Raw genomic sequence first — 23563 nt, forward strand, 5'->3', positions numbered from 1 at the left:
ATGAAAGCCCAAGATTTTAGTATGACCACAGCCTCCAATTTCGCTGTTTTTAACAACAATGACGTCACAAAACAACAAGAAACGACTCCCTTGTCGTCAGTGATGACGTTGCTAAATCGACGTCACCATGTTCAAACTTTTGCAAAAATTCAACCAGAAGTCAGGGAAATCCCCGAAGTAAGTTGGTTCCCTAGCAACGACCCCAATTTAAATGATGACGTATTAAACGAAGATGAGTCTACATGGTTTAACCCAAGTCATCGGCAACCTGCAAATGACGTCACGTACGTTCCTTACGTCACAGGATTGAATGACGTAAGCGTAACGTCACCACCAATTGATTTTTGTTCGACACAATTTCAGCAAAAACAAGTAATTTTTTTAAATTTTAAATTATATTTATTTATGTTTTTTTTAGTTTTTGGTAAGTGTTTTTTGTGCTCTATAGCATAGAGTATAAACATTACAAATATATTAAACTGTTTTTAAGACAAGAAAGTTGATGTTAGTTGTAGAAAATTGCAAAAATATTGAACTATCATAATGTGTGTTAAAAACAGCACAATTAAAAAAGGTTTTATTTTTAATTTTTTATATAATCTTCATTTAGTAATTTGTAACAAATTTTAAACGCCGTTAAACCTTATTGTTACGTCATAATCTTCATTGTTCGGCAATCATGTCTTGATTGCAGCGCACGACATAATTACGAGAAAGTGACGTCATAATTATTTGACCATGCTAACCATCTGCCCCGGTCATTTTTTGAAACAATTACAGTCGCGCTATCTGTAAACGCCGGGCTCAAGGGCAAATAGTGTGACGTTGGTGCGGCTCGAACCCGAAACCTTATGGATCGTAGTCCGACGCCATGACCGCTTAACCACTCTACCGGACCACTTTTTATTTATTTTTTTTAACAGAACCCCCATAAACGGCGCCGTCAAGCGGCAAATGCTAGGGAAAGAAGAAGAATGGAAGGTTTGAACAAAGCTTTTGACCAACTTCGGCAAATTATCCCTTCCATCAGTCACCGAAGGTTGAAAAATAATAACAGAGTTAAAGCGTTACATAAATAAAAATACTATAAAGCTCAAATTTACTTCAAAATATTTCAATAAGACTGAAAACATAAATTTACATTTATTTTCGATGTTTTTTTCACCAAAAATGATAGCGATACCTATTTTTGTTAGCATGTTAATACATTTTAATATTTTGAATAAGGCTTAAGTTACAAAAGAGTGCAAATATTTATGTTCTGGTAGTTACAATATAGAAATCAAGCTTTTTACTGTACTTTTATATCTGTAGAAAACTATCCAAATACGAAACTTTGCAAATGGCCCTTAGTTACATTGAAGAATTAGGCCGAGTTCTGACGTCACAAAATACCGCGGAAGACAACAAAGAAAATAAATCTGAGCAAACCACTATCAAAATCGAAAATCAAGAAGATTAGGAATAAATTTTAATCACGTGACTTCTTCAATAATTTAATATTTTTAAAGTTCCTGATCTTTTAGCTGCATAAAAATAACTGTTGTAATATTTGTTTTTTGGTGTTTTTGTTGTATATAAGATTAAAAGTTGTAAATATTGATAAAATTTAAAACGGCATTTTATTGATAAGAAATGTAAAAAAGTAGTGATAAGACCACTTCCTACACTACATGAAGTCCTGGGTTGGATTCCCGGTAATCTCATGCTATAGCGCACTTGAGTAAGGCAATATAAACGGTATAAACTCCTGCTTAGTGGGCAAATATATTTTATAATATTCCAAACTGCCGAAGGCAACTCGAAACTGGGTCGGGGTAACTGTTGTTACTCTATGTTTAGGTCGCGCATTTGACCTTCCGACATTGAAGAAAAAATTTATATACAAAAAAATTCTTATACTAGTTGATGATTGACTTTAAAATGTTTCTTTATGCTTGTGGTCCAATAAGCTCTATTAACTATAGGTGTCTCCATAGGTGGGCACAGTTAACCGAGAAAGCAACTTCGTTAAGTGATAATTCGTTACATAGCACATTAACTTCGTTAACGTTAATAAGTTAAATTAAACGAAATGTAACGGTAGTTATCGATAACCGTTAACGTTAAAACTTAAATAAAACAAACAAAGAAACGACCTTACTTAAAAAAAACAGCAGTTTTTATCTTAGTTGATATTTTAACTACACGGACGTAAGTTTAAATGACGTTTTAAAAACTGAAAGAATGCCCAACAGCGACCAGATAGTAGTGGCATACATCGTTTAAAATTGAAACGATTAAAGCGAATTAACGGCAAAATAAAACATATATACTTTTATATTACCATGGTAAACTTGTAAAAATATTCAATTAACAGACTTAATTTAACGGAAGCATAATTTAACAAAAGTTAACAGGTCCGTTAACGGTTTTTAAAGTTAACTTAAACGTTAAATTTTTACGAAAAATTTAACTTCGTTAATTAACGATTAACAGTTTAGTGCCCACCTTTGGTCTAAACACTGTTTTATTTAGGGGCTTAAAATATTTTCTTTTAAACTTAAATATGAAAAAGCTTTGTCATTCTGCTTTGCAATAAATAATACAACCATTCGAAAATTAAAAAGACACTGTATTAAACTTTTAAAGCAAAATTTATTAAGGCTCAATATAGTTAAACACACACAAAATAGAATTTAAATAAAACAACGTCTTGATTATAACAATAGAAAGTTTTGTTTTTATTTATGAATTTCTTCATACAAATCTTCTACTGCACTGCAGGTTTCTCCTTTTTTGTTCACATAATCAGAAAGTTTACAGACCAATCCATTTGCGTTTGTTGCATAATGCTGTAACAATAAAACAACAATTTTCAATGTAACTCTCAATCTTTTCATTTTGTCATTTTAAAAAATAAGGTTCTTGGCTTGATTTTAGCAGTTTTGGGTATCCAGTCAATTTTTTTTTTATATATAAATTTATCCTTGATGTGGGAAGGTCGAATGCGCGACCTAAACATAGACAAACATAGTTACTTCGACCCAGTCTTAAGTTGCCTTTAGTAATTTGAGATATTATAGAGATTATAATTGCCCAGTAATTATGCTGCTAATTAAGTGCTGGCACAGCAGGAGTTTATACCGTTTATAGTGCCTAACTCAAGGGCACTACAGCATGAAAGCACTGGGAACTGAACCCATGACCTCAAGGTGGTGTACCAAGTGTTTTTACTAAAACAATACCCCAAACAATTAAATTTAAGCCCAAAAACTGTATTTTTTATTGATGTTAAACCTAAATAATATAATTTAAAGATATAGTACACAACTTACCAAAACAAGGTAAGTCAAGGTTTCAAAGTAATCTTCTTCATCTATTGTGAATGTTTTGTTCGTAAAAATAATCCGATAATGTTCGACGCCATTATTAAAACAAACACACATTGTGTAGTCCCCGGGAAAGTTGGTGCTTTCCCTTATAAGAAACAAACCATCCTTCCAAGGTTTGAGTAATTCTTCAGCAACTTGGCGGGTTATTTTACCATGAAACCATCTTAAAATGCAACATTTTTGCAACTTTAAAATAAGGACCATAAATAATTTTAAAAAATATAGAAAAAGGTAATACTTACGGCACTAAGGATAAGTTTTCGGCAGTACCAGAACTCATATTCTAAAAAATCATTTAAAAACAGTTTTAAAAAGCCATCATCCAGACCGAGCTTACATTTTAGACCAAATAATGTTAAAATACCTGCAAAGCTAGTAATAAATTATCAACTAGTCATAAACGAACAAGTTAACTATGCAAAAAAACAGTTTAATTGCTTTGAAAGATCAATAACTTCAAAGAACTAAGCAATGTGTGATATTTACCCAATGAGTAAAACTTTAACTGCCTTATCACGTTGAAAGGTTATTTTAAATACAAGTTTAATATTTGTTACACTAATTTACTTTCAACTTACTGCATTGGCGTCTGGAATATTTCTGAAAAACACAAAAACTGTAAATTTAAAATTGGAAACAGAAAATATAAATTTTATTTATTTATTTTTTATTTTATTAAAAGAAGATGTTAAACAAAAATGGCAGTGTGGTTGAGAACACCTGACCTCACTACATGTGGTCTTGGGTTTGATTCCACCTGCTTCCTTCCTAAAGTACTTTTAAACAAATTCTAATAGTATAAATTTTTGATAAAAAAAACAGCTTATTAGTTAATTAAAATCAATGACATCCCAACTACCAAAGTCTAAAAACTTAAAGTATAGATGTTACTTTAACTTTAGGTTGTTCCACATCAAGAATAAAAAACATATAAAATAGTTAAAGGCTATGTTCAAGTTAAAACTTACTTTTTACCCAAATAGTTGGCAGGTATCATGCCTTGTATGCCTTCAGCATTTTGACCTTTATACCAGTTTGAATCTTTAGTTGCCTAAATGTGAATACATTATTTTACATGTTTAACATACGAAAGTGAGTAAAATAACTAAACGTGTTCATAACATTAATATATCAAAAAAAATTTTAATAAAAAAGACATAAATATCAAATATTAACATTTATGTATATTGTTACTATCCTACCTTAACATGTTACAATAAATTACCTAAAGTTTTATACAACTTTTGATACATCTTTAGAAAATGTTATTACATTTACATATTTACATTTTTATTTAACTTTTAACCATTTGTATATCTTTTAAAAAAGTACTAATAATTTTAGTCAATTTTAAATATTACAGAGATAATTGTCAAGTTTTCTCCTTTTTTAAAGTTTAGATCATCATCATTTGCAGAAGAAAAGTCATACAATCCAACACATAAGGTTCCAGATTTAAAAATCTATGTAAATATATATTAAAGCACGAAAAATTCATTTAACATATACACATATATGTATATTTTTTGAATAAAATTATATATTCAAACCATACAAAAATAATGATTGCTAAAAAAAATTAATCTTTGTTTTAAAAAAATATTCGTTTTAACAAAAAATGCATTAAAAAATTAAATTAAAAAAAAAAATTAAAACTATTTAAATAATGAATTAAAATTATCATACTCTTTTTTCTGACTATTTTTTAACCCAAAATAAATTTAAATTAAAAAATAACTAATTTGTTAATTACCGCAACTAGAAAATTACTTAAAAATTAAATCAACTTTTTGTATAATTTAAAAATATTCTACCTTTTTAGGTGTTGAATTCTTTACTAGCTAACATTTTTGTCAGCTACAAAAATTACATAAAAAAAATTAGTTAATAAAAGAAACCTAAAGAAAATTAAATAACTACAACAATTTAAAAAAAACAGCAACCATTTTCATTAAAAATTAATATAAAGTATTAATATTGTTTAATTTCACCTAAAAATAAGCAACATGAGAGTCTAGAATTACAAAGTTAACAATATTGGACTAAAATATAAATTCTAAATTGATTTAATTGCAATGACCAGCAATGTCTAAAATAAAACTTTTCAAAATTTAGTAAACATCATTAAGGACATATACCTAAAAAGTAAAATTGATTTTGATATTTTTTTCTATTGAACAAACTTAGTAAATTGCATTTTTTAATGTACCTGAAAATTAGTTAATGTTGTTAATTTAATAAGCAAATGAGGTAGTGGGTAAATTGCTTAACAATTGAAAAAAATGGGCTTTAAAAATGCATGCAACATGTTTTCATAAGACCTAGTAGGTTAGTATAAAGGTTGTCATAATTTTATCAAAAATAATATCTTTAAATTCGACAGCAGCGTGGTGTAGTGGTAAAAACACTTGCTACACCACACCTGAGGTCGTGGATTCAATCCTTACTGATTTTATGCTGTAGCGCTCTTAAGTAAGACGCTATAAATGGTATGAACCCCTGCTGAGCCAGCACTTAATCAGCGGCCTAATTATTAGGCAATTAAAGTCTATAATATCCCAAACTGCCACAGGCAACTCGAGACTGGGTCGGAGTAACTGATGGTTACTCTATGTGTAAGTCGCGCATTCGACTTTCCCGCATCGAGAAAAAAGATATATACAAAAAAAATTTTTTGAAATTTTATCTTATTATTATAGACAAATTAAAATAAAGCCTAAGTAATTGACCCAGCCATGTAGGCGAAGTATTTAAAATAGTTTTTATTAGTCAAAGTAATCCATATTAAAAAAGGCATACTCGTTTAACAGTCTAAATACTAAATAGCAATAAAAAACACCCAACATTTTTTTTCTTTCGTAAAGTTTGCTTTCGTCAGTTCGTTAAAAATTTAAAAACAACAAGTTTTTTTTTTAAATACTCACATCCATTTTTATTTTTCGCCAAATAAAGTATTACAAAATGATTATCACTAACAATTAAAGGAAATACCTTTGTATTGCAAAACAAATAATAAACAAAAGAACGCAAATAACATGAACAGCGTAACCAAAACATTGAAAAAAGTTTTTACTTTGAAATTAAATAAAAATTAGATTAAATTTATCCTCTTTTTTAAAAATAAATATATCCATCTTTAACAAAAATTTTTTATGGTTTTTACAAATTTTGTTAAAATTTACTGATTAGCCTAAATGTACATTTATTTACTTCTCCAACTAAAAAAATGACTACACTGTTTAAACAGGCTACAATTTTACCGAATAGACATTTCGAATAAAAAACTGTTATCGGTTTAGACGTAACCTTCTTTGTTTTAGACAAGTTATAGGCGTATTGGTATTGTTATAACTTTGGTCTAAAGTTGCCTTTGTCAGTATTTGCAATAATAGTTTAAAGCTAAAAATAGTATGGCATGTTTTTTGCGTTGTGTACTATTTTCTGGAGTCGAATAGAATATCTCATGTACCGTTATTTACTAGCTTCATACTCTGATTGATAAACTTACAACTAGTGAAAATCAAAACAAATGTTTGTAGTAAAAATCAAACAAACGTACTTATGTGATAATGTTGCGTGTTTTGACTGAAAATTACCTCTATATAAAATATTGTTTATACTTTATTGTTAACCTAAGAATTAAAAATATTTTTTTACATTTCATTTATTTAAAAACAAACTCAATGGAATATCAAAAATCATTTCTTTTAATGATGCAAAGGCATGCAAAACTGATCTAACATTGATACAATTAAGCAGAGTTATACAGGATAAAATTTTATTTACAAACGGGGAACATGATTTCATGCTAAAATGATTGACACAAAAAAGTTAACGTCGATTTGAGAGGCGTGTCTGGGCATTCCTGCGCGGGGGTGGAGGCACTCTTTTTCCGCTAGAACTTCGCTGGGGTTTCCTAAAAATTAAACAAATTAAAAAATGATTTTAATACAAATTTTCGACAATTTTTTTTTATATATATATATTTTAAATTGGGTTTTACGTATAAAGTATTCATATACTAGGATTCACTACTTGAGGCCACGGGTTTGATTTCTACTGCATAAACTTTTGCTAAGCAAAAAAAATTGTCAGCAAATTAATTATTAAGCATTAAAATTCAAACAGCCAACCTAACCCGCAATTATATATATAATTATAAGCAGTGGGGTTAGCCTTCCGATATTAGGCATAAATACCTAAAATTACATTGCAATAATATTGCCTATATAATTTTACAAAAAGCTATTTTACCTCTTGTAAGAAAATGCAAAGTTTTACAATTGTTTTAATTTTTTTTTTATTTAAAAAACCTTTTCGGTGAAGTCTTATACTTGATCCACTTTAACACTTTGTTCGGGTTTGGGGGATTTCCCTGAACAGATACTTCTTCTTGTATTGCACTTTCACGTTCAACTGCTGTGAACGATTCCTGAATAATTAAATAAAACAAAATTAAATATTTATTTAGTTAGTGCACAGTTCTTAAGTGAGCATCTATTGGATTTCACTTTTTTTTAAAGTGTTTATTTGGTATTTATTATTATTTTAAATATGTGAAGGCTAACTTCATGACTTAGATAGGTTCTCAGAATAAATATATAAAAACTACCTTATTTTTGAAGAAAAAATTTAAAAATTGTTAGTGTAATTTTTTATAATATTACAAAAAAATTGTTTTTTTAAACCAAACCTTAAGATCCGAAATAAAAGGAGGTGGAGGAGGAAAGTCATCGATTCCAAACTCCTGGTTTGATTTTGACTCATAGTAGTTGGACAATGGGGTAGGCCCATGGTTGGCAGAATTTCCATATAGGGGTATTTTCAAGGTTGGGGGTGGGGGGTGAAATGTAGGAGGGTCATCTTCAAGGGATTCGCGTGATTGGGCATGGGATAAAGGGGGGCTACTATTATTGTTGTTTATGTTGCGATGGGGGACCATCGGAGGTGGTTTTCTTGAAACCGGAGGGGGAGCGGGTTTTTGGTTGGTTGGGGGAGGGGGTGGTAAAGGGTCATCATAGGATACAAAAGTACCGTTGCCAGGCATTTTTAAAGGGACTTTGGGTTTGGGTTTGGATGAAACTGGAGGGGGGAGGGGCATATCCCGAGATAAGGGGGGTGGGGGCATATTGTAGCCGGAAGCAGGGGGCACATTATTACTTGGAGGTGGGGGCATGTTAAAACTTGGAGCTGGAGGCATGGTATTTCCCATACCAGGTGGTGGGGGCAAATTTGACCCCATTTTGGGTACAGGGGGGGTGTACGGGTTGGGGGCTTTGTAAGAGTAATCCATAGGTGGGGGTGGTAAATCAACAACTGGGTCGGCATAAGGTTGGGGTTTAGGGAAAGCTGGGGGCGCTGGTGGCCCCGCTAATACAATAAAATTTTGTTTAAACTTAACTTAAAAATTTTTAAAATATTAATTAGGACTATAAAATAAAAGTTTTTAATAAAAAAACTTACAAGAAGATCTCCCTGATGAGCTTGAACTAGAAACCCTCCGACCTGAACTTTGTAACTAGAACAAAGATTTAGGTTATTGTCAGGTTGTAAATAAACATAACAACAGTTATTAGTATTCCTTTATATTAGCGAAAACTACTTTAGTGAATGAACATATTTCTTCCATATGCATTTTTAGAGCATATCGTATTTTTGTTAAGATAATTTTTAGTAATATAATAGAAATACATAATTATTAGATTTTATAGATTATTAAAAACTATGACATGTAACTATTGACTAACATGAAAATAAGAAGATGTAATAATGATAAAAATTCTTTTTTTTTTGGAAATAAATTTTTTTTTTGAAAAAACAAATAAAGTGTGTAGGCTAATCATCATTGACTAAAATTAATAGCAAATAAAATCAGGAACTTTACTTGAATATATTTAAACAAGGTAATTAATTATAAATTTTGACGAAAACGAAATGCAACTTACAACAGTTAACACTTCTTCTTCCTCTTCTGGTTGAGGTTCATCTTGAAGATCCCACCAATTGTTCGACTTCTTCGCATTTGGTTTCCAAACGGACTTTGCTCTTGTTTTTCCTCCTGCTGGACTATATGGGGAATTCTATTGGTAAAAAAAATTGATTAGATATTAGGTTTTTTTTTTGTATTTGCGCTTATATAATGTATTTAAAGCTTTTTTTATTGAATTGCCTTATTAATTTTAGTTTAAACAACAATTTAAAAGCATTACCCAATCACAAAAACTTTATTCAAAAAAACAAAATGGAAAGTTATTCAATATTACCTCGGAACTTAGGTCAGAGGCCTTCTCTTCCTGATTTGCTCTTTGCCAGGCTCCTTCGAAGATGTTCTTTACTCCAATGCTCCTTGGAAGAGTGTTGGGTTGGGAGTTTGATCCTCCAGAGTCATTAGATCTCAAAGATGTTGCATCTGTGAAACAAAAATTTTTTTTAAAAAATAATGAATATTTTTGTCGAAATTTGATAAATAAGAAATATTTTAAACTCTTTTGATATTTCTCATATTTTATTTTATTTTTATAACTGTTTAACTGCTGTAGTCATCTGATATTTGTTTGGTATGTTGAAGTCACATTTATGCTTTGGAAGCAAGCAATAAAAACCTTAAAGGTTTCTTAATAGGTATATTTATATTTAATAAAGCTTAATGGAAACTATATAAGCGAGTACGTGCAGTTTAAAAAAAAACTTTAAATAATAAAAAACGGGTCACTTATGTTGTCCGGCTCTAGACAAAACAACATGTCGTTTACTATAGGAGAGAATCCGTAATCTGTAGGTGATAATTCCCTCGCACCGTAATCCAGATGAGAGAATTTAGGAAAGTTGTAGTGTAATTATGTTTTGTCTAGAACCAGACAACATACGTAATCCAAATTATCGCGCATAAATATGAGTTGCACACTAGACTATACACTATATTACGACAAATAAAATGAAGATTGTTGGGCGGAAAATTAACAAGCACAAACAATGGAGTTAAAGTAAACACCTAAAGCAAATGATTAACAAACTTTTTTATTACAACAAAAATGTAAAAATAATTTTTTTTTAAATAAATTTTAATAAAACCATGCTTACTTTTAAAATAGGCTAATGTTTAAAAAAAATGCTTTACTATTTGGTAATAAAAGAATTTTAAAGTGTTTATTTTTAAGGTGGATGTAACCAAGGTTTTATTGTTAAGGAGAATAATGTTTATGACATCACAATAACACCTTTGTTATGAATCACACTATAATACAATCAATTTTGCAATACACAAGAGAAAATTACTATAAACCGTTCATAAAATTCTAGGAATTTAAAATTTAAATATTACTCAAAAATCAAATAGTAGTAAAACTGAAATTACTTAAATAAAAACATTCACAGTTCAAACAAATTATTACTGACAAGATATTTTATTATACTACTTTATTATATTTACTTATTACCTTTACAGTTCTTGCCAAATTTTTTTCTTGGTACCTAATTACTTTTAAGCCTATATATACCCCGATATAAAACTTCTAACCCAAACTAATAAGTACTATATATCTAATGATAAAATATTATTATTGTATTAGTTGGATTATTAATATACGTAATAACTTACTACTCAGTACAATAAAAAGAAATGCAAAAATCACAAATATTTTATTAGAACTTTTTTGAACTTACCAGGTTGGGGTTGAGGTTTAAATGAAAAACTCGATGAAGTGGAAGATTGAGATTTTAACTCCTCGTTTGTCTTCTCGTAATTCTCCAACAAATTTCGTCCATACTAAAATAATGTCATAACAAAATATTTGTGATTTCACAATAACGCAAATGCAATATATCATAGTTAAAATATTTGTAATGGTATAACTAACATAGTTGTGATGTCATTTTCAAAATATTTCAGAGATTTAAATTTGTGTGATGTCATGATAAACAAATTACAATGCTGTCATTTAAATATTTGTAAGGTTGTGTTTTGGATAAAAATTTAAAAAAAAGAAAAGAGAGTTTATACCATAGACGGTATAAACTCTTGGCGAGCAGAAGCACATTGATTTATTAATTATTCGGCAACTATAAAATCAATTATATTCCAAACTGCCAAAGTTCACCTAAGTTTGGTACACGGTAATAAATTTAAGTTCAGGCTAAAAATTTGACCTTCCTAAATCGAGAATTAATATATACAAATAAGAAACTACCTTTTTATCAAAAAAGGTAAAACTACCTTTTCATCAAAAGTTTAACAGTTTTAAGTGTAGTTTAAGAGTTTTAAGCTGAATTAAAAACATAAAGAGTTTTTTGATTAGTATGCCGACTTTAAAGTCAACCAACCTTAGCAAGTCGAATTCCAACTGTCCACTTCATGAATGATTTAAAATCTTCGCAACACAAATATTTAATGCTTTTCGACTTCATTTGAATGGCGGGATGCTAAAAAATAAAAACATGAACAAAATTAAATAATATTTTTAAGGTATTTACCTTCAAAAATCCTGAGTAAAAGTGCCTACCTTAAGAGCAAACCCATAATCAAAAGGAGATTTATATTTCTTCTTCCAACCCCGACCCAGATACAAATAACATTGATCAAAGATCACCAAGCATTGCAAGTCTGACAACTAGAAATATTAAGTTTAATTAAATAAATTTTAAAAAAACTTATGGAAAAACGATACGATATGTACATTTGTGTTAAAAATTTAAGGGTATACACAAATTTTAACGTTAATATATCATATTAAAATTAAGTATATAAATAAAAATGTAATATCAGAAATTTTATCTTAACCTTGGACAAAAAATGATTCTTTCGTAATATTTAAACTAGTTCAGTAGGCATTTAAATTGTCATAATTTGGTCACAACTTTTAACTAACTTTGCCTGTGATAACTTTCCATGTACAAACCACAGTTTTTTTTTATTTTAAAGGCCTAAAAATTATACATACATAAATATATAAATACCATCAACTAAAATCCATTATAAATAAATTTTAAAAATAAAAATTTCCTAACTTTTTTTCCTTTTTTAGGTTCTCCACTTTTACTGAAGTAAAGTCCAGAAGATCGGAGGACGCAATACTTTCGTGACCAACTCTTCCCCTCGCTCTTAATGTGGAGGTAACTTTCCACCTCTGGGACTCCGGAACTTGGCCCTTTGCCAGAAAAGAACTCCTGAAAGAACGAAAGTCGTGATAAAAAATGTTAAATTTTATTTTAAAAAACATTTAAAAAAAAAATTATCCATTTTGTTTTCTAAAACAAGTTTTAAATTAAATCAAATATCCCACCTCGATTAAAGTTTGTTTTTGTCTTTCTTGCATTTGTTCTTGTTGGTCGGATGAGCTAAGCAAATAATGCTAAAAACAATAAAAAATTAAGTTCAATAAATTCTTGAACATATTCTCTAAAATCTTATTAAACCCTTTAATCATCAAATGCGTAAAAATTATATAATAGAAAGTTAATTTTAGTAGTTTGATTAAAAGATATCGAAAATTAGGCCTAAATTTAATTTGGATCATGTGTACTTTATGGTCCTCCCAAATTTTTAGAATCCTAAAGTAAATAAGATGTAAGAACCAAAAAGAACAAGAACAATATACATATATATACTATTACCATATAATAGCAATAACCTATCATTAGATATATAGTTTACCGAGTTGGGGCATTAGGGTAAATATAGTGCTAGAAAATATATAAATATATATTTAAAAAAACTGTAAGGTATAAAATGTTTTATGAGGACTGTAAAGGTAACGAGTTAATTTATGGATCGTAAAGTACACAACAATTTATTTAATTTTTTAGGTTAATATTCAAATTTCACCTGTGGATTTTTAAACAGAGCATATTTATCTTTTCTTTCCACAAATCTTAACCTGTTTGTTGTATCTCTTGTCCAGTGACTTAGTAATTCACAAGGTTTTTCATGCTCTTCAAACATACGCTCTATTAAACAAAATCAAAAGTTAAAAATATACTTCAAAAACTACAAAAAAAAGTTTTTCTGTAAGTAATGGATGACAATTTTTTACTATGTTATAAGATGTTATAAATTTAATAATTGAAATAAAATTTAAATGGATATAATAAAAAAAATTTTAATGTTTTAAAAATTTTGTTGAATTGTTAAACTTCTCAAGTTTGAATACTCAGGAGAGTAATGTTAGGATAAAATTTAAAAAACAAAAATAATGTTTTAATTCCCTATGTGAGTATCGTTTTTTATCTACAATAAAATATAAAGTTCACTACAAGAAAATAGTTGTAACATAAAAAAATTACAAGTTAAAATTTGAAATTTAACATTTAAAATTAGACTAAATATGTAATACAAGGATTTACATTCAAAATTGAACATAAAATTATGGTTTGAATTTTATACTAGTTATAATATGTCATTAAAAAGCTCTTGATTTAATTATAACTAAAAATATTGAACAAGATAAATAACTGCACCCATATAAAGACTAGGTAACTCTTCGATGAGAGTCCAATTTGGTGAAAAATCAAAATGATTTTTCTCAATAAGTTGTTTCATTACTCCTCTCACGAACATCCTTTCATCCACCATCAACGTTTTCGAACTATCATCCTTGTTGTATACTTTAACCACCAACTAAATAGACAGATGTTTTAAATAAAAAAAAACACAAAATGTTTGCGAATCAATGAGTGTTTAAAATATATTTGTTTTTATTCCTTTTTATTTGATGTGGGAAGGTCAACTTTACACACTTAACATAGAGTAACATTTGTTACCCATGCCCAGTCTTGAGTTGATTTTAACAGTTTGCGTTATTATTAATAATAATTGCCCGATAATTAATCTGCCAATTTCATTTTGGTTTAGCAGAAGGTTATTGCGCCTGACTCTAGGGCAATATAACATGAAAGCAAATAGGAAAAGACATAAATTTTTAAACTTACTGCAAAAAAAATATATACTTTATAGCAGGTTGATTAAAATATATATAAAGGAATTATTTGTAATTGACTTAAAATGATGGTAAAGTTTCTTAATAAGTTTTTTTTTTAAAAAAGATAATTAAATTTATTCTTCTAAAGGTGTAAGGTCTTTGTTTAAATAATTAAGATAAATTAATTATTTAGTTAAAGTAGTAAGTAGTTTATAAAATGTTAATTATTTTAACTAAATTATTGATTAAATTTTCTATTTAGCTGACAAAAGTAACATTTAAAAAAAAAATCAAATTTTAACAATAAATAACAAAAAAATTTTGAGATGTTTTACATTAAAAATAAAAAAAAAATATTTTTCTTATTTTATTTATTTGTGGAATAGCAGTCATATTAACTTAAACAATCAATAGAAAATAAACTAAACACAAAGATGGAAACATTAATATTTAAATAGATTAGAACCACAGACAGTTGGTTTATTAACCTCAAGGGAAAGCGGGAAATTAGAAAATCAATTTTCGTTTGAAGAAAATAGATTCAATGAAACGCATGTGTTTTTTATCTGTGTCAGTAACTGATGTAATCATATGTAATATACATCATCAAAGCATTCACAAACAAAGTTTTTATTCCACAAAAATTAAGTCAATATAGAAAAACTGTTTTTCGAGTGCATTAAGTTTCATTAGATTATATTTCTTTGTTATTAAAACGGGTTAAATAGTTAAACGCCCGCTTTACAGGCTGCATTTTTACTTATTTAACCAAAAAATATTAAATTGCCTGTCATTTATGGTCAAACCTAGGATTTCCCCATATTAATTTGCCTGTGCACCAACCATGGCATTTTTTTATTTTAAAGTTTTTTAAATAAGACATACATACATATATAAATATATGTATAGACCATTAAGTTCCGTTATATATAGATAGTACCTACACTTTTGAGCATATAAAGGTACCACCTTTTCTACATAAAACAAAATAACTGTCTTTGCAGCATTTGTTAAAAATTTTAGATGTTTTCCCAAAAATTTAAGTATGTAAGTTTTTTTTAATAAAAAAATAAACCTTTTGAATTCTTGCTTCTTTCAGTTTCTCCAAAGCAAGTTTAACTTTTTCTGATTTGATTCTTTCCTCTCTCTCCTCCTGAAATTGATTTTAAAAATAATTTAAAAAACCTAAAAATAAACTTTAAACCGAAAATTTGTAAAAACAGTTTAAGATTTAAAAATAAATTTTAAACTGTTTTAAACACTCACTTTACAAAATATAAAATATACTAATTTTTTTTAAACAATGTTGTCTAAAAAAATAATTAAAAAAGTGTTAGTTTTTCTTATGCAAACATACAAATATACAACAAGATTTACGAAAATTAAAGAAAGTAACCAAAAAAAGGATAAAAAGAAAAAACTCAACAATGTCAAAAAAAAGATGAAAATAACAAAAATTCGAGCAAAAACTTACCGGAGTTTCTTCTCTATTACCGTCAAACTGTTGAAGTTTTTCGTCAAGTTTACTTAAGGCCTGGTCAACCTGTGGGTCAGAGGTCGCAACTCGTGTTTCAGAGGTCATGACCTGAGTTTCGACTGCCTGTGATTCTGACGCAGATGACCCCGGAAAACTTTGAATGCTGGCGGTTTCAGAATCGACATCGGAGCTTGTGGTGTGAAAACTACGACTTGAGACACTACCATCAATGCTCAACCTTTTACTTAAGGATCTCTCCAAGTTTGATCTTAACAGTTGCATGTTATTATGATCAACCGTGTTATGATGATGTATTTCTTGAACATAAGGCAAAGGGGGTCTTGGGGTAAAGTTGGCAGGCGACAGAGGGGGTTTTGTTGCTATTTCCGGGGGCGTAATTTCGGGCATTTTCATTGGTTTTTGATTCGACTTTTGTTCAAGGGGGTTCGGTTTGAAAGGTTTTGTTGGAATTTGTGGCGATTTTTGACTATTTCTTCTCTGTTGTTTTGTCATGCAAAAATAAAATAAAAAAATAATATGAAAACTGAAACCGTGAATGAGTTCAAGATGCATGAAATACCAATAAGCCTATTTAACAACCAGCCTGTTTAACCACAAGTAAAAATACAAAAATTTTGTTGTAAAAAAAAACTAAAAACATAAAGTTGGTTTTAGAAATTTGGCATTAAAAAAAGGAGCTAAAGCTAAAATATTTTTTACGTATTATGCAGTTGGAGCTTAAATAAAAAATTGGGCCAAAGTTTTTTTAATCGCAAAAAATATCTAGAAAACTTTTTCTTATCAGTTTCAATTTATTGCATGAAAAATAAGACTTACTGGTTTAGGAGCCAATTTAGGTTTACTTGCAAGAGGAGGGGGAAGGGGTTTTTCATTATTTTTAATAAAAATATTGTTTTTTATGGAACCTTTTCTCACTGGCCGTGGCGCTGGCCTCGGCAGATTATTGGTGGTTGGTGGCGTGATTTTGGAAACTTGTGGCACATTATTTGTGGCCTGTGGCACATTTTTGTTAACACTTGTAGTAGTAATGGTCAAAGTTGTGTCCACTGCCGCATTACTTTTTGCGGCTTGTGCCACATTGTTATTGGTGGCATCGAGGCTCGAGTCACCAAGAAATGCAAGGCTGTTGACCAAATCATCAAGCTCATTTAAAACCTAACAACAAGCCAATCGAAAAATAAAAAAGGTTGATCTGTGGAGTTAACATAAAACATGCCATGCTAAAGATAATCTAAAATGGCAAAACTGCTAAAATGAGCTGAAAATGCAGGAAATCAAATTAAATTCAATTTAGTAACTTCGTCCTTATGTTTTAAATAAATTTAGGCCAAATTTTTATTACATTTAACCTAATAGTTTGCCATTTCAGAATGCCCATGCAAAAAAAGAACAAGAATCAAACTTCCAAAAACATACAGGGGATAATGCACTCAATTCAGCCTCTGTTAGTTGTTGTTCTTTCGCCTGACGTTGATCGGTTTCTATTTCCTTGGAGAGTGAATCAAGAGAAATATCCGGATCATCATAGTTGTCCGAATAGGTACTTGCTGTTGTTTGCTGGTAGTTTAATTGGAGACCTCGTTTTAAAGTGTTGAACTAAAAAACAGTAGCATGCATGGTTAGAATGAGTTCACCAAATTATTGTAAGCCAATTAACTAAATGGACATTTCTTACAAAATATCAAAATTTAAAAAAAAACTTTACCAAAATTTGGGTCTAAATTTTTTGTGAGATGTAAAGTGCATTTTGCAGATAAAGGGTTAAGGTGAGAAAGAATTAATCGAAAACATTTTTTTATCAAAAAAAATACATATTTATTCATATGGTTTTCAAGGAAATGTTTATGTGGTCAAATGGTTTTACGTAAGATGGCAGTAATCAAGTTAAAATATCGCGCCATATTTAAAAAAAATACCCCTGGTAATTTTTAAAAGTTAAACTCAGACATTTACAACAAACTGTTTGCAAAAAATTATACATTATACAAAAAAACAAGTTATAATTTTATAGATGAAAACATGTAATTTTCTAGTAAAATTTGTTTCTAGTGTACAGAGACCAATTTACTTTTTATGGTGTCACCCAGTTTTTTACTTCTGTAAGCACAATAGCAATGACATAATACCTATTTTAAATCATTCTTGAATGCAGGATTAACAAAAAAGGAATAATGTAATTATCAATTTAAATTAAAATATTTGTAATCATTTTTAATGATAAAATTTTCTTATAAAAACAATAAAACAATTTTTTTTTTATGAAGAGTCATATTAACTCTTTAAAAGCACATTTTGTTTATTTCATCTGTTTAACCTTACAACATTTATGACATTAGTAATTCTCCTGTTTTAGAAATACAAACCTGGTTACATGATTTTATACAACCTTAAAAGTAAACACACAAACTATGACAAAATGTGATGTCACCGATGACTCAGATAACCTCATAATGTCACAAAAAACATCACAAATCCAGTTTTAATGTCACCAAATAATATACAGTTTTTTTTAAATTTTTATTAAAACAATTTTGTTATTTTTTACCTGCTGTGAACCATCATCCACTTGCAGTGTTTCTGTGTGATTATACCCAACCCCACCGAGCCCACTGTCTTGGCTGACACTTTTGTTGGTAGTCAAAAAATCTGGAAACATTAAAAAAAATAAAAAAATTTAAAAATCATTAAAAAAAAGGAAACTCAAGAAAATTTTTCAGTGTTTTCTTAATTTTAATTGTAAGTAAAAAAGTTTCTTTGTATAACAAGTAAGGTAAGGTGAACTAAAAACTTAAATTTTAATGTTTGCCAAAAACAAACAATCACAATGACATGCTAAAACGTTTTGTAGTAAAATAAAAATACATTAAGAAAAAAAATCCAAAAATTAAACATTTGTTCTTTAAAACATATTTAAAAAATTTTAAATTAAATAGAATAGTTTTTGATATCAGCATCTACAAATCACACTAAAAATTATTATTAACATTACTAAATTCGAGCCAACAGTTTTAAAATTGATTTTAAAATAAAAACATTTACCAGTAGAATTATTATCCGTTCTCAAATTTTCCTCAAACGAACAAAGATCATCCAACATGGCTGTCAAATCCACATCCTCCTTGCTCTGTTGGGGAGGAGGAGGGGCAACTGCAAAAAAAAATAATAATAATTATAAAAAAAAAATTTCATATATATTTATTTAAATTAAAATAAACTTAACAATTTTTAGGCAACATTAACTGATAAAATTACATTGATAAACATATTTCAATTTTAAATCAAATTGTTTAACAATTTTTTGTATATTAAAACATTTAATAGTATTACAATATGTAAATTATATATATATTTTGCAAGAACAAAAAGTAAATCATAAAATTTAAATTAAAAAAATAGAAAAATATTACAATAATAAAATTATTAGAAAAGCTTTTAAACTTTAGCACATACAAAACAAATTTCTACATATTATCAACAGATTAAAATTTAAGCCTGTTGGTTTTGACCAAAACTGCAAGAAATGGTTGAACTAATAAGGCAGTAAGCAACACAGGAAATAATAGAACTTTAAAGTGTTTGTGTGCAGTTTTATAAAACTTTGAACTTTACTTCTAAAGGAATTATATAAGTTGTTTTTTTTTGATTTTAGAAAAGTTGTAATGTGATTTAAATTTCGTTACCTAGACTTTTTGTGATAAAATCAAATTGTCAAAATTTTTTTTTAATTATTAAAGAATTGTTTTTTTAATAATAAAATGACAACACAAATTTAATATAATTACAAAAACTTATATTTTTTTATTATGAATATAAAAAAACTTTAAATATCGTTAGTTTTTTTTACACAAAGTCTTACTTACCGTTAAGTTGAGGTGGAGGTTGGTAACTATGGCTACTGGTTGGTTTACTTTTTGTAGGAGGGGGTGGAGCAGAGTGGGAGGAATTGGAAGAGGAAGGATTTTCTGTGGGAACCGCCTCCAAAGCCTGCAACAATAAGAATTGTTTTAAAAAAACGATGACACAAATGCCTTGTAATAAAAATAAACATTACACAGTTCCTAATTAAAGCATCCGTGATGTATTAATATTTTAATTTAGAAAACGTTCCCAAAAACCAAAATTTTATAAACCGATACCAAAACTTTGATCAAAAATTTTTTTTCAGAAACTAAAGAACATTTCCCGGAAGGTAAAAATGGTTTATAACAATTGTTGATAAAAAAGCATTTTTAGGAAAATGTCAGTGAAATGGCATCTTAAAGAATATAGTTTTCGGTAAACTGTCTATTAGAAAAAGTAAAACATTTATGATAATATGTCAAAGAGGGGCCATAATAAAAATAATATCTGACTGTCACACTATGACAATATATCTGTACAAATTTGAAACTATTAGTTGTAAGTTACATAAAACGTGATATTTTTATCCTATTGTTATAATGTGTCACTTTTCTGATTAAATTACATAACAATTCTTAAATCATATTTTGTGTGGGTTTTTGAATCTAAATCAACAAACTTTACATTTAAAAACATATTTTTTAGGCCTGATATCAGCAATTAAAATAAATTCATAAAAATCCAGTAAAAAAGTTTAAATAAATAATAAAAGCATATTAAAAGTCTAACTGGAATTTAATTTTAATTCTTTAAAACTTAACAAAAATACAATAACCAGTCATTTTTGCACATAAAAATTCTCCAATTATATACTAGATTGAAAAAGGAAAAAAATTGAATAAAACTTTTTTTTGTCCATTGTGTAATTTTTTAAATCAAACTTGCTCATAATATACAATACAAAAAATGTTGCTAGCTAGTCAGTACACCATTCATACTTATTGTTAATTTAAAGTTTTTTATAACCGATCTATATGTAGTAAAACAATTGAAGCCGAAGGATCAAGACAATCAAATATACAAGCCTTAAATAAACAAATTAAATAAAAAACAATAGGTATCTATTGACATTGTAGAAATAGAATGTTTTTTGTTAGTTTGAATGTAAAATGATAGCAATTTTTTTTACATGACGACCTCTTTATAGAACAATAAAAAAAAAAAATTTTGAATATTAAAAAAAATTATAATGTAAAAGAATAAAATTTGTTACATACCTGAGTTAGATCATCTAGTTCTCCCAACATCTGGGAGAACATATCATCGATATTTATACTTGCCATTATAATTTTTTACACCATTTACACAACATCCATTATATATATATAATACTGTCTACAAATAAAAAAAATATATATATTTTGTTGTTTAAATCTATGTTTTTAGTTTTAAAATTGTAAGAGTTTCCTACTTTTCTAATTTCAAAATACAAAAATTTAACAGATTCTTGTAATTATTTTGAAGCAGTAAATAATTATCTTTAACCCTAAATGCCTGTTTTGGTTTTAATCCTATTTATCTATAAACACACCTTTATCATTATTCATATCTCTAGCATTGTAAACATAGGCTATGTGCCATTTTATTTTTTAAATACACTAAAATTACAAGTTTTAGTTCTAACTGACCATTTCCAATATTATACAATGATGTTTAAAAAAAAATTAACCTTTTTCTGTTGCTTGCCTAAATTTTAATTCATTTTTAAACATTAAAATTAAATAAACGGTTAGGTATTAAATAGTAAATGTAGCATAATAAACTAAGGTTAGAACAGTAAGTTTATATAACAACTACTTTGACATATTCGGTAATAACTACTAACATAAAAATCGACATAGCCTAAAGCTTATTCCTTTTTAACTATCAATCAACTTAAGTCTATTTTAAATGAGTGTCACAAAATTATTCAAAATCAACTTCTAAATTTACCAAATGATTTAATGTCGATATTTCCTCCTAGTTAAATATACCAACATTATATTTGAACGATAAAAGTAGAGTTAACACATTACAAGCTTCCTGAGATGTTCGTTAGACCAACACACACAACAGGATGTGATGTCAGACCAACCAACACCCGTTAAGCTTAATTATAACAACAACAATTAATTAGTGTACTGGTGTGATTTCATTAAAGTTAAACAGCTTACAGCTTTTGCTCATTATGATATAATAAAGAGGTTAATAACAAAGAAAATCTAATTCAAATTTTGTGACCAATTTTTGTAATTTGAAATTTTTTTTTCATGATAATGCATATCAAACGCTTTAAATAAAAATACAAAAAATTATAGAATTTAAATAATAAAAAATTTTTAAAGAAATACCCTAAAATATGTGTTTATTGATATTAGTATACCTAGGTTTAATAACTATTTAACCTTTTTTTGATCAGTAAATGACATCTTATATCCACTTTTTTAGCATTTAAAGGGCAACCATCTACGTAATACAGAATATATGACAGGAAATACCATTTAAAACATAAACGTATTCATCATATTGAAACGCAACACAATTAACCTTTGTCTAATGATCATTAAAACTGAGATTTTATGTTTTATTTAATTTTCTCCGCCAACTTAAATATAAAGCTAAAGTCATTTAAGCATCATTTTTACATTGTCAAATTTTTTTCAAATAAGTTAGTTTAATCTAGTAGACCATTCCCCTAATTATTGTAAAATTAAATATATAGGCCTATATATAATAGCCTAATTAACTTATTACAGCTAAATTAGAAAAACTGTTTTTTTTTAACTTAACAACCCTGCATAGATATTGCAGACAAAAGCCCTTCACCCTAAATATTGGAAAATATAAAATTAAATTATCTGTAAAGTAATCAATATTTTCGAGAATTTTTTTGTCTCAAATAAAATAACACATTTTACAGAAAGAAATCTTTTTTGAATTTAGGTATAAAAACAGAAATTTATAGAAATATTATTCATTTATTCATAAACCCATTCTTAATATTAGAAAAAAAAGGTTTAAAAACGGATTGTCTGTTGAAAAGTCATACTACCAAAAATTCAATCTTTAGAATAAAAATTAAGATAAATTTAATATTTTTTATTTAAAAAAAATTTATATTTAAAGCAAAAAAAGCTTAATAATACTGCCATTTATAAAACAATTAATTTGACATCACTTATATATACAGTAAAAAAAATTTGTTCTTTAAAACTAAAAAATGTTTTTATGTATTAGTTTTCTAACTAAAATAAAAAAATTATAGGTCTACATCATTTTAATAACTATGATAAAGAACATAATTTTACAAAATTAAAAATATTTTAAACCATTGTATTTTGGATTTTGAGTAAAAGCTATAACACAGAAAAGGGGATGTAACTAAGTTTTACCAATAAGTTAATAAGTAAAAAATTTAAACAAAAAAGATTCACTTTTTATATAAATGGGTATTTTTTGTGATAGGCTATAAGTTTAAACCCTTATTTTTATTTTTGCCAAACAGCTAAAGCTTTTACATGTAAATTTATATTTCTACAAAATCATGCCATACAAAAAATAAACTCACAAACAAACTTCAAAGCTCTATTGGAATATTAGCGTCGTCCGCCGGTTCAAACGAGTAGTACTAAAATGAATGCGGAGAATGGCAAAATTCGCAGAAAAATATTGGGGTAAAGTTATAAAAATTTCGCCTGTTTCGCATTTTATAAACCTGGCGGGTGACGCTAATAGAGCTCCTCAACTGCTTAACTTTCTACAAACTGACGAAACGTCAAATTATAACAGATAATAAAATCCTTTTCAAAGAATTTACAAATATACATTTCTATAATGTGTAAATAAAACATTACACATTTATTTACACACGTGTTTACGTATATAATAACCATTTAACA

At 27.9% G+C, this 23563-nt stretch overlaps 3 protein-coding genes across 5 annotated transcripts; 1 reads left to right on the top strand and 2 right to left on the bottom strand.

Moving 5' to 3' along the window:
* On the top strand, positions 1-1462 carry LOC145753472 (uncharacterized). Its single transcript, XM_082569881.1, has 3 exons — positions 1-372; positions 924-1039; positions 1315-1462. Exons 1-3 carry the CDS (start codon positions 1-3, stop codon positions 1460-1462), a joined length of 636 nt encoding a protein of 211 aa, XP_082426007.1.
* Positions 1463-2623: 1161 nt separating this feature from the next.
* Positions 2624-6380, bottom strand: LOC145753972 (tyrosine-protein kinase CSK-like). The gene is made up of 7 exons (XM_082570538.1): positions 5189-6380; positions 4736-4837; positions 4343-4425; positions 3953-3974; positions 3617-3657; positions 3318-3537; positions 2624-2834 (listed from the first exon to the last, which is right to left on the bottom strand). The coding sequence occupies exons 3-7, from the start codon at positions 4369-4371 to the stop codon at positions 2724-2726; spliced, it is 423 nt and encodes a 140-aa protein (XP_082426664.1). The 5' UTR covers positions 4372-4425; positions 4736-4837; positions 5189-6380; the 3' UTR covers positions 2624-2723.
* Positions 6381-7032: 652 nt separating this feature from the next.
* LOC145752029 (uncharacterized) lies at positions 7033-21022 on the bottom strand. Of its 3 annotated transcripts, XM_082568214.1 has the most exons (21): positions 20903-21022; positions 19646-19769; positions 18825-18932; positions 18331-18431; positions 17202-17381; positions 16602-16940; positions 15762-16262; positions 15363-15440; positions 13827-13986; positions 13195-13316; positions 12653-12721; positions 12378-12536; positions 11873-11980; positions 11694-11792; positions 11037-11139; positions 9638-9783; positions 9320-9454; positions 8838-8892; positions 8068-8744; positions 7688-7806; positions 7033-7290 (listed from the first exon to the last, which is right to left on the bottom strand). In XM_082568214.1, the coding sequence occupies exons 1-21, from the start codon at positions 20966-20968 to the stop codon at positions 7206-7208; spliced, it is 3534 nt and encodes a 1177-aa protein (XP_082424340.1). In that variant the 5' UTR covers positions 20969-21022; the 3' UTR covers positions 7033-7205. The 3 variants fall into 3 exon arrangements, with proteins under 3 accessions (XP_082424340.1, XP_082424341.1, XP_082424342.1); XM_082568215.1 differs by lacking the exon at positions 16602-16940; XM_082568216.1 differs by lacking the exons at positions 15762-16262; positions 16602-16940.
* Between the last annotated feature and the right edge of the window lie 2541 nt (positions 21023-23563).

The sequence above is a fragment of the Corella eumyota genome, chromosome 5, assembly GCF_963082875.1.
Source record: "Corella eumyota chromosome 5, kaCorEumy4.1, whole genome shotgun sequence".
NCBI classification, from domain to species: Eukaryota; Metazoa; Chordata; class Ascidiacea; order Phlebobranchia; family Corellidae; genus Corella; species Corella eumyota.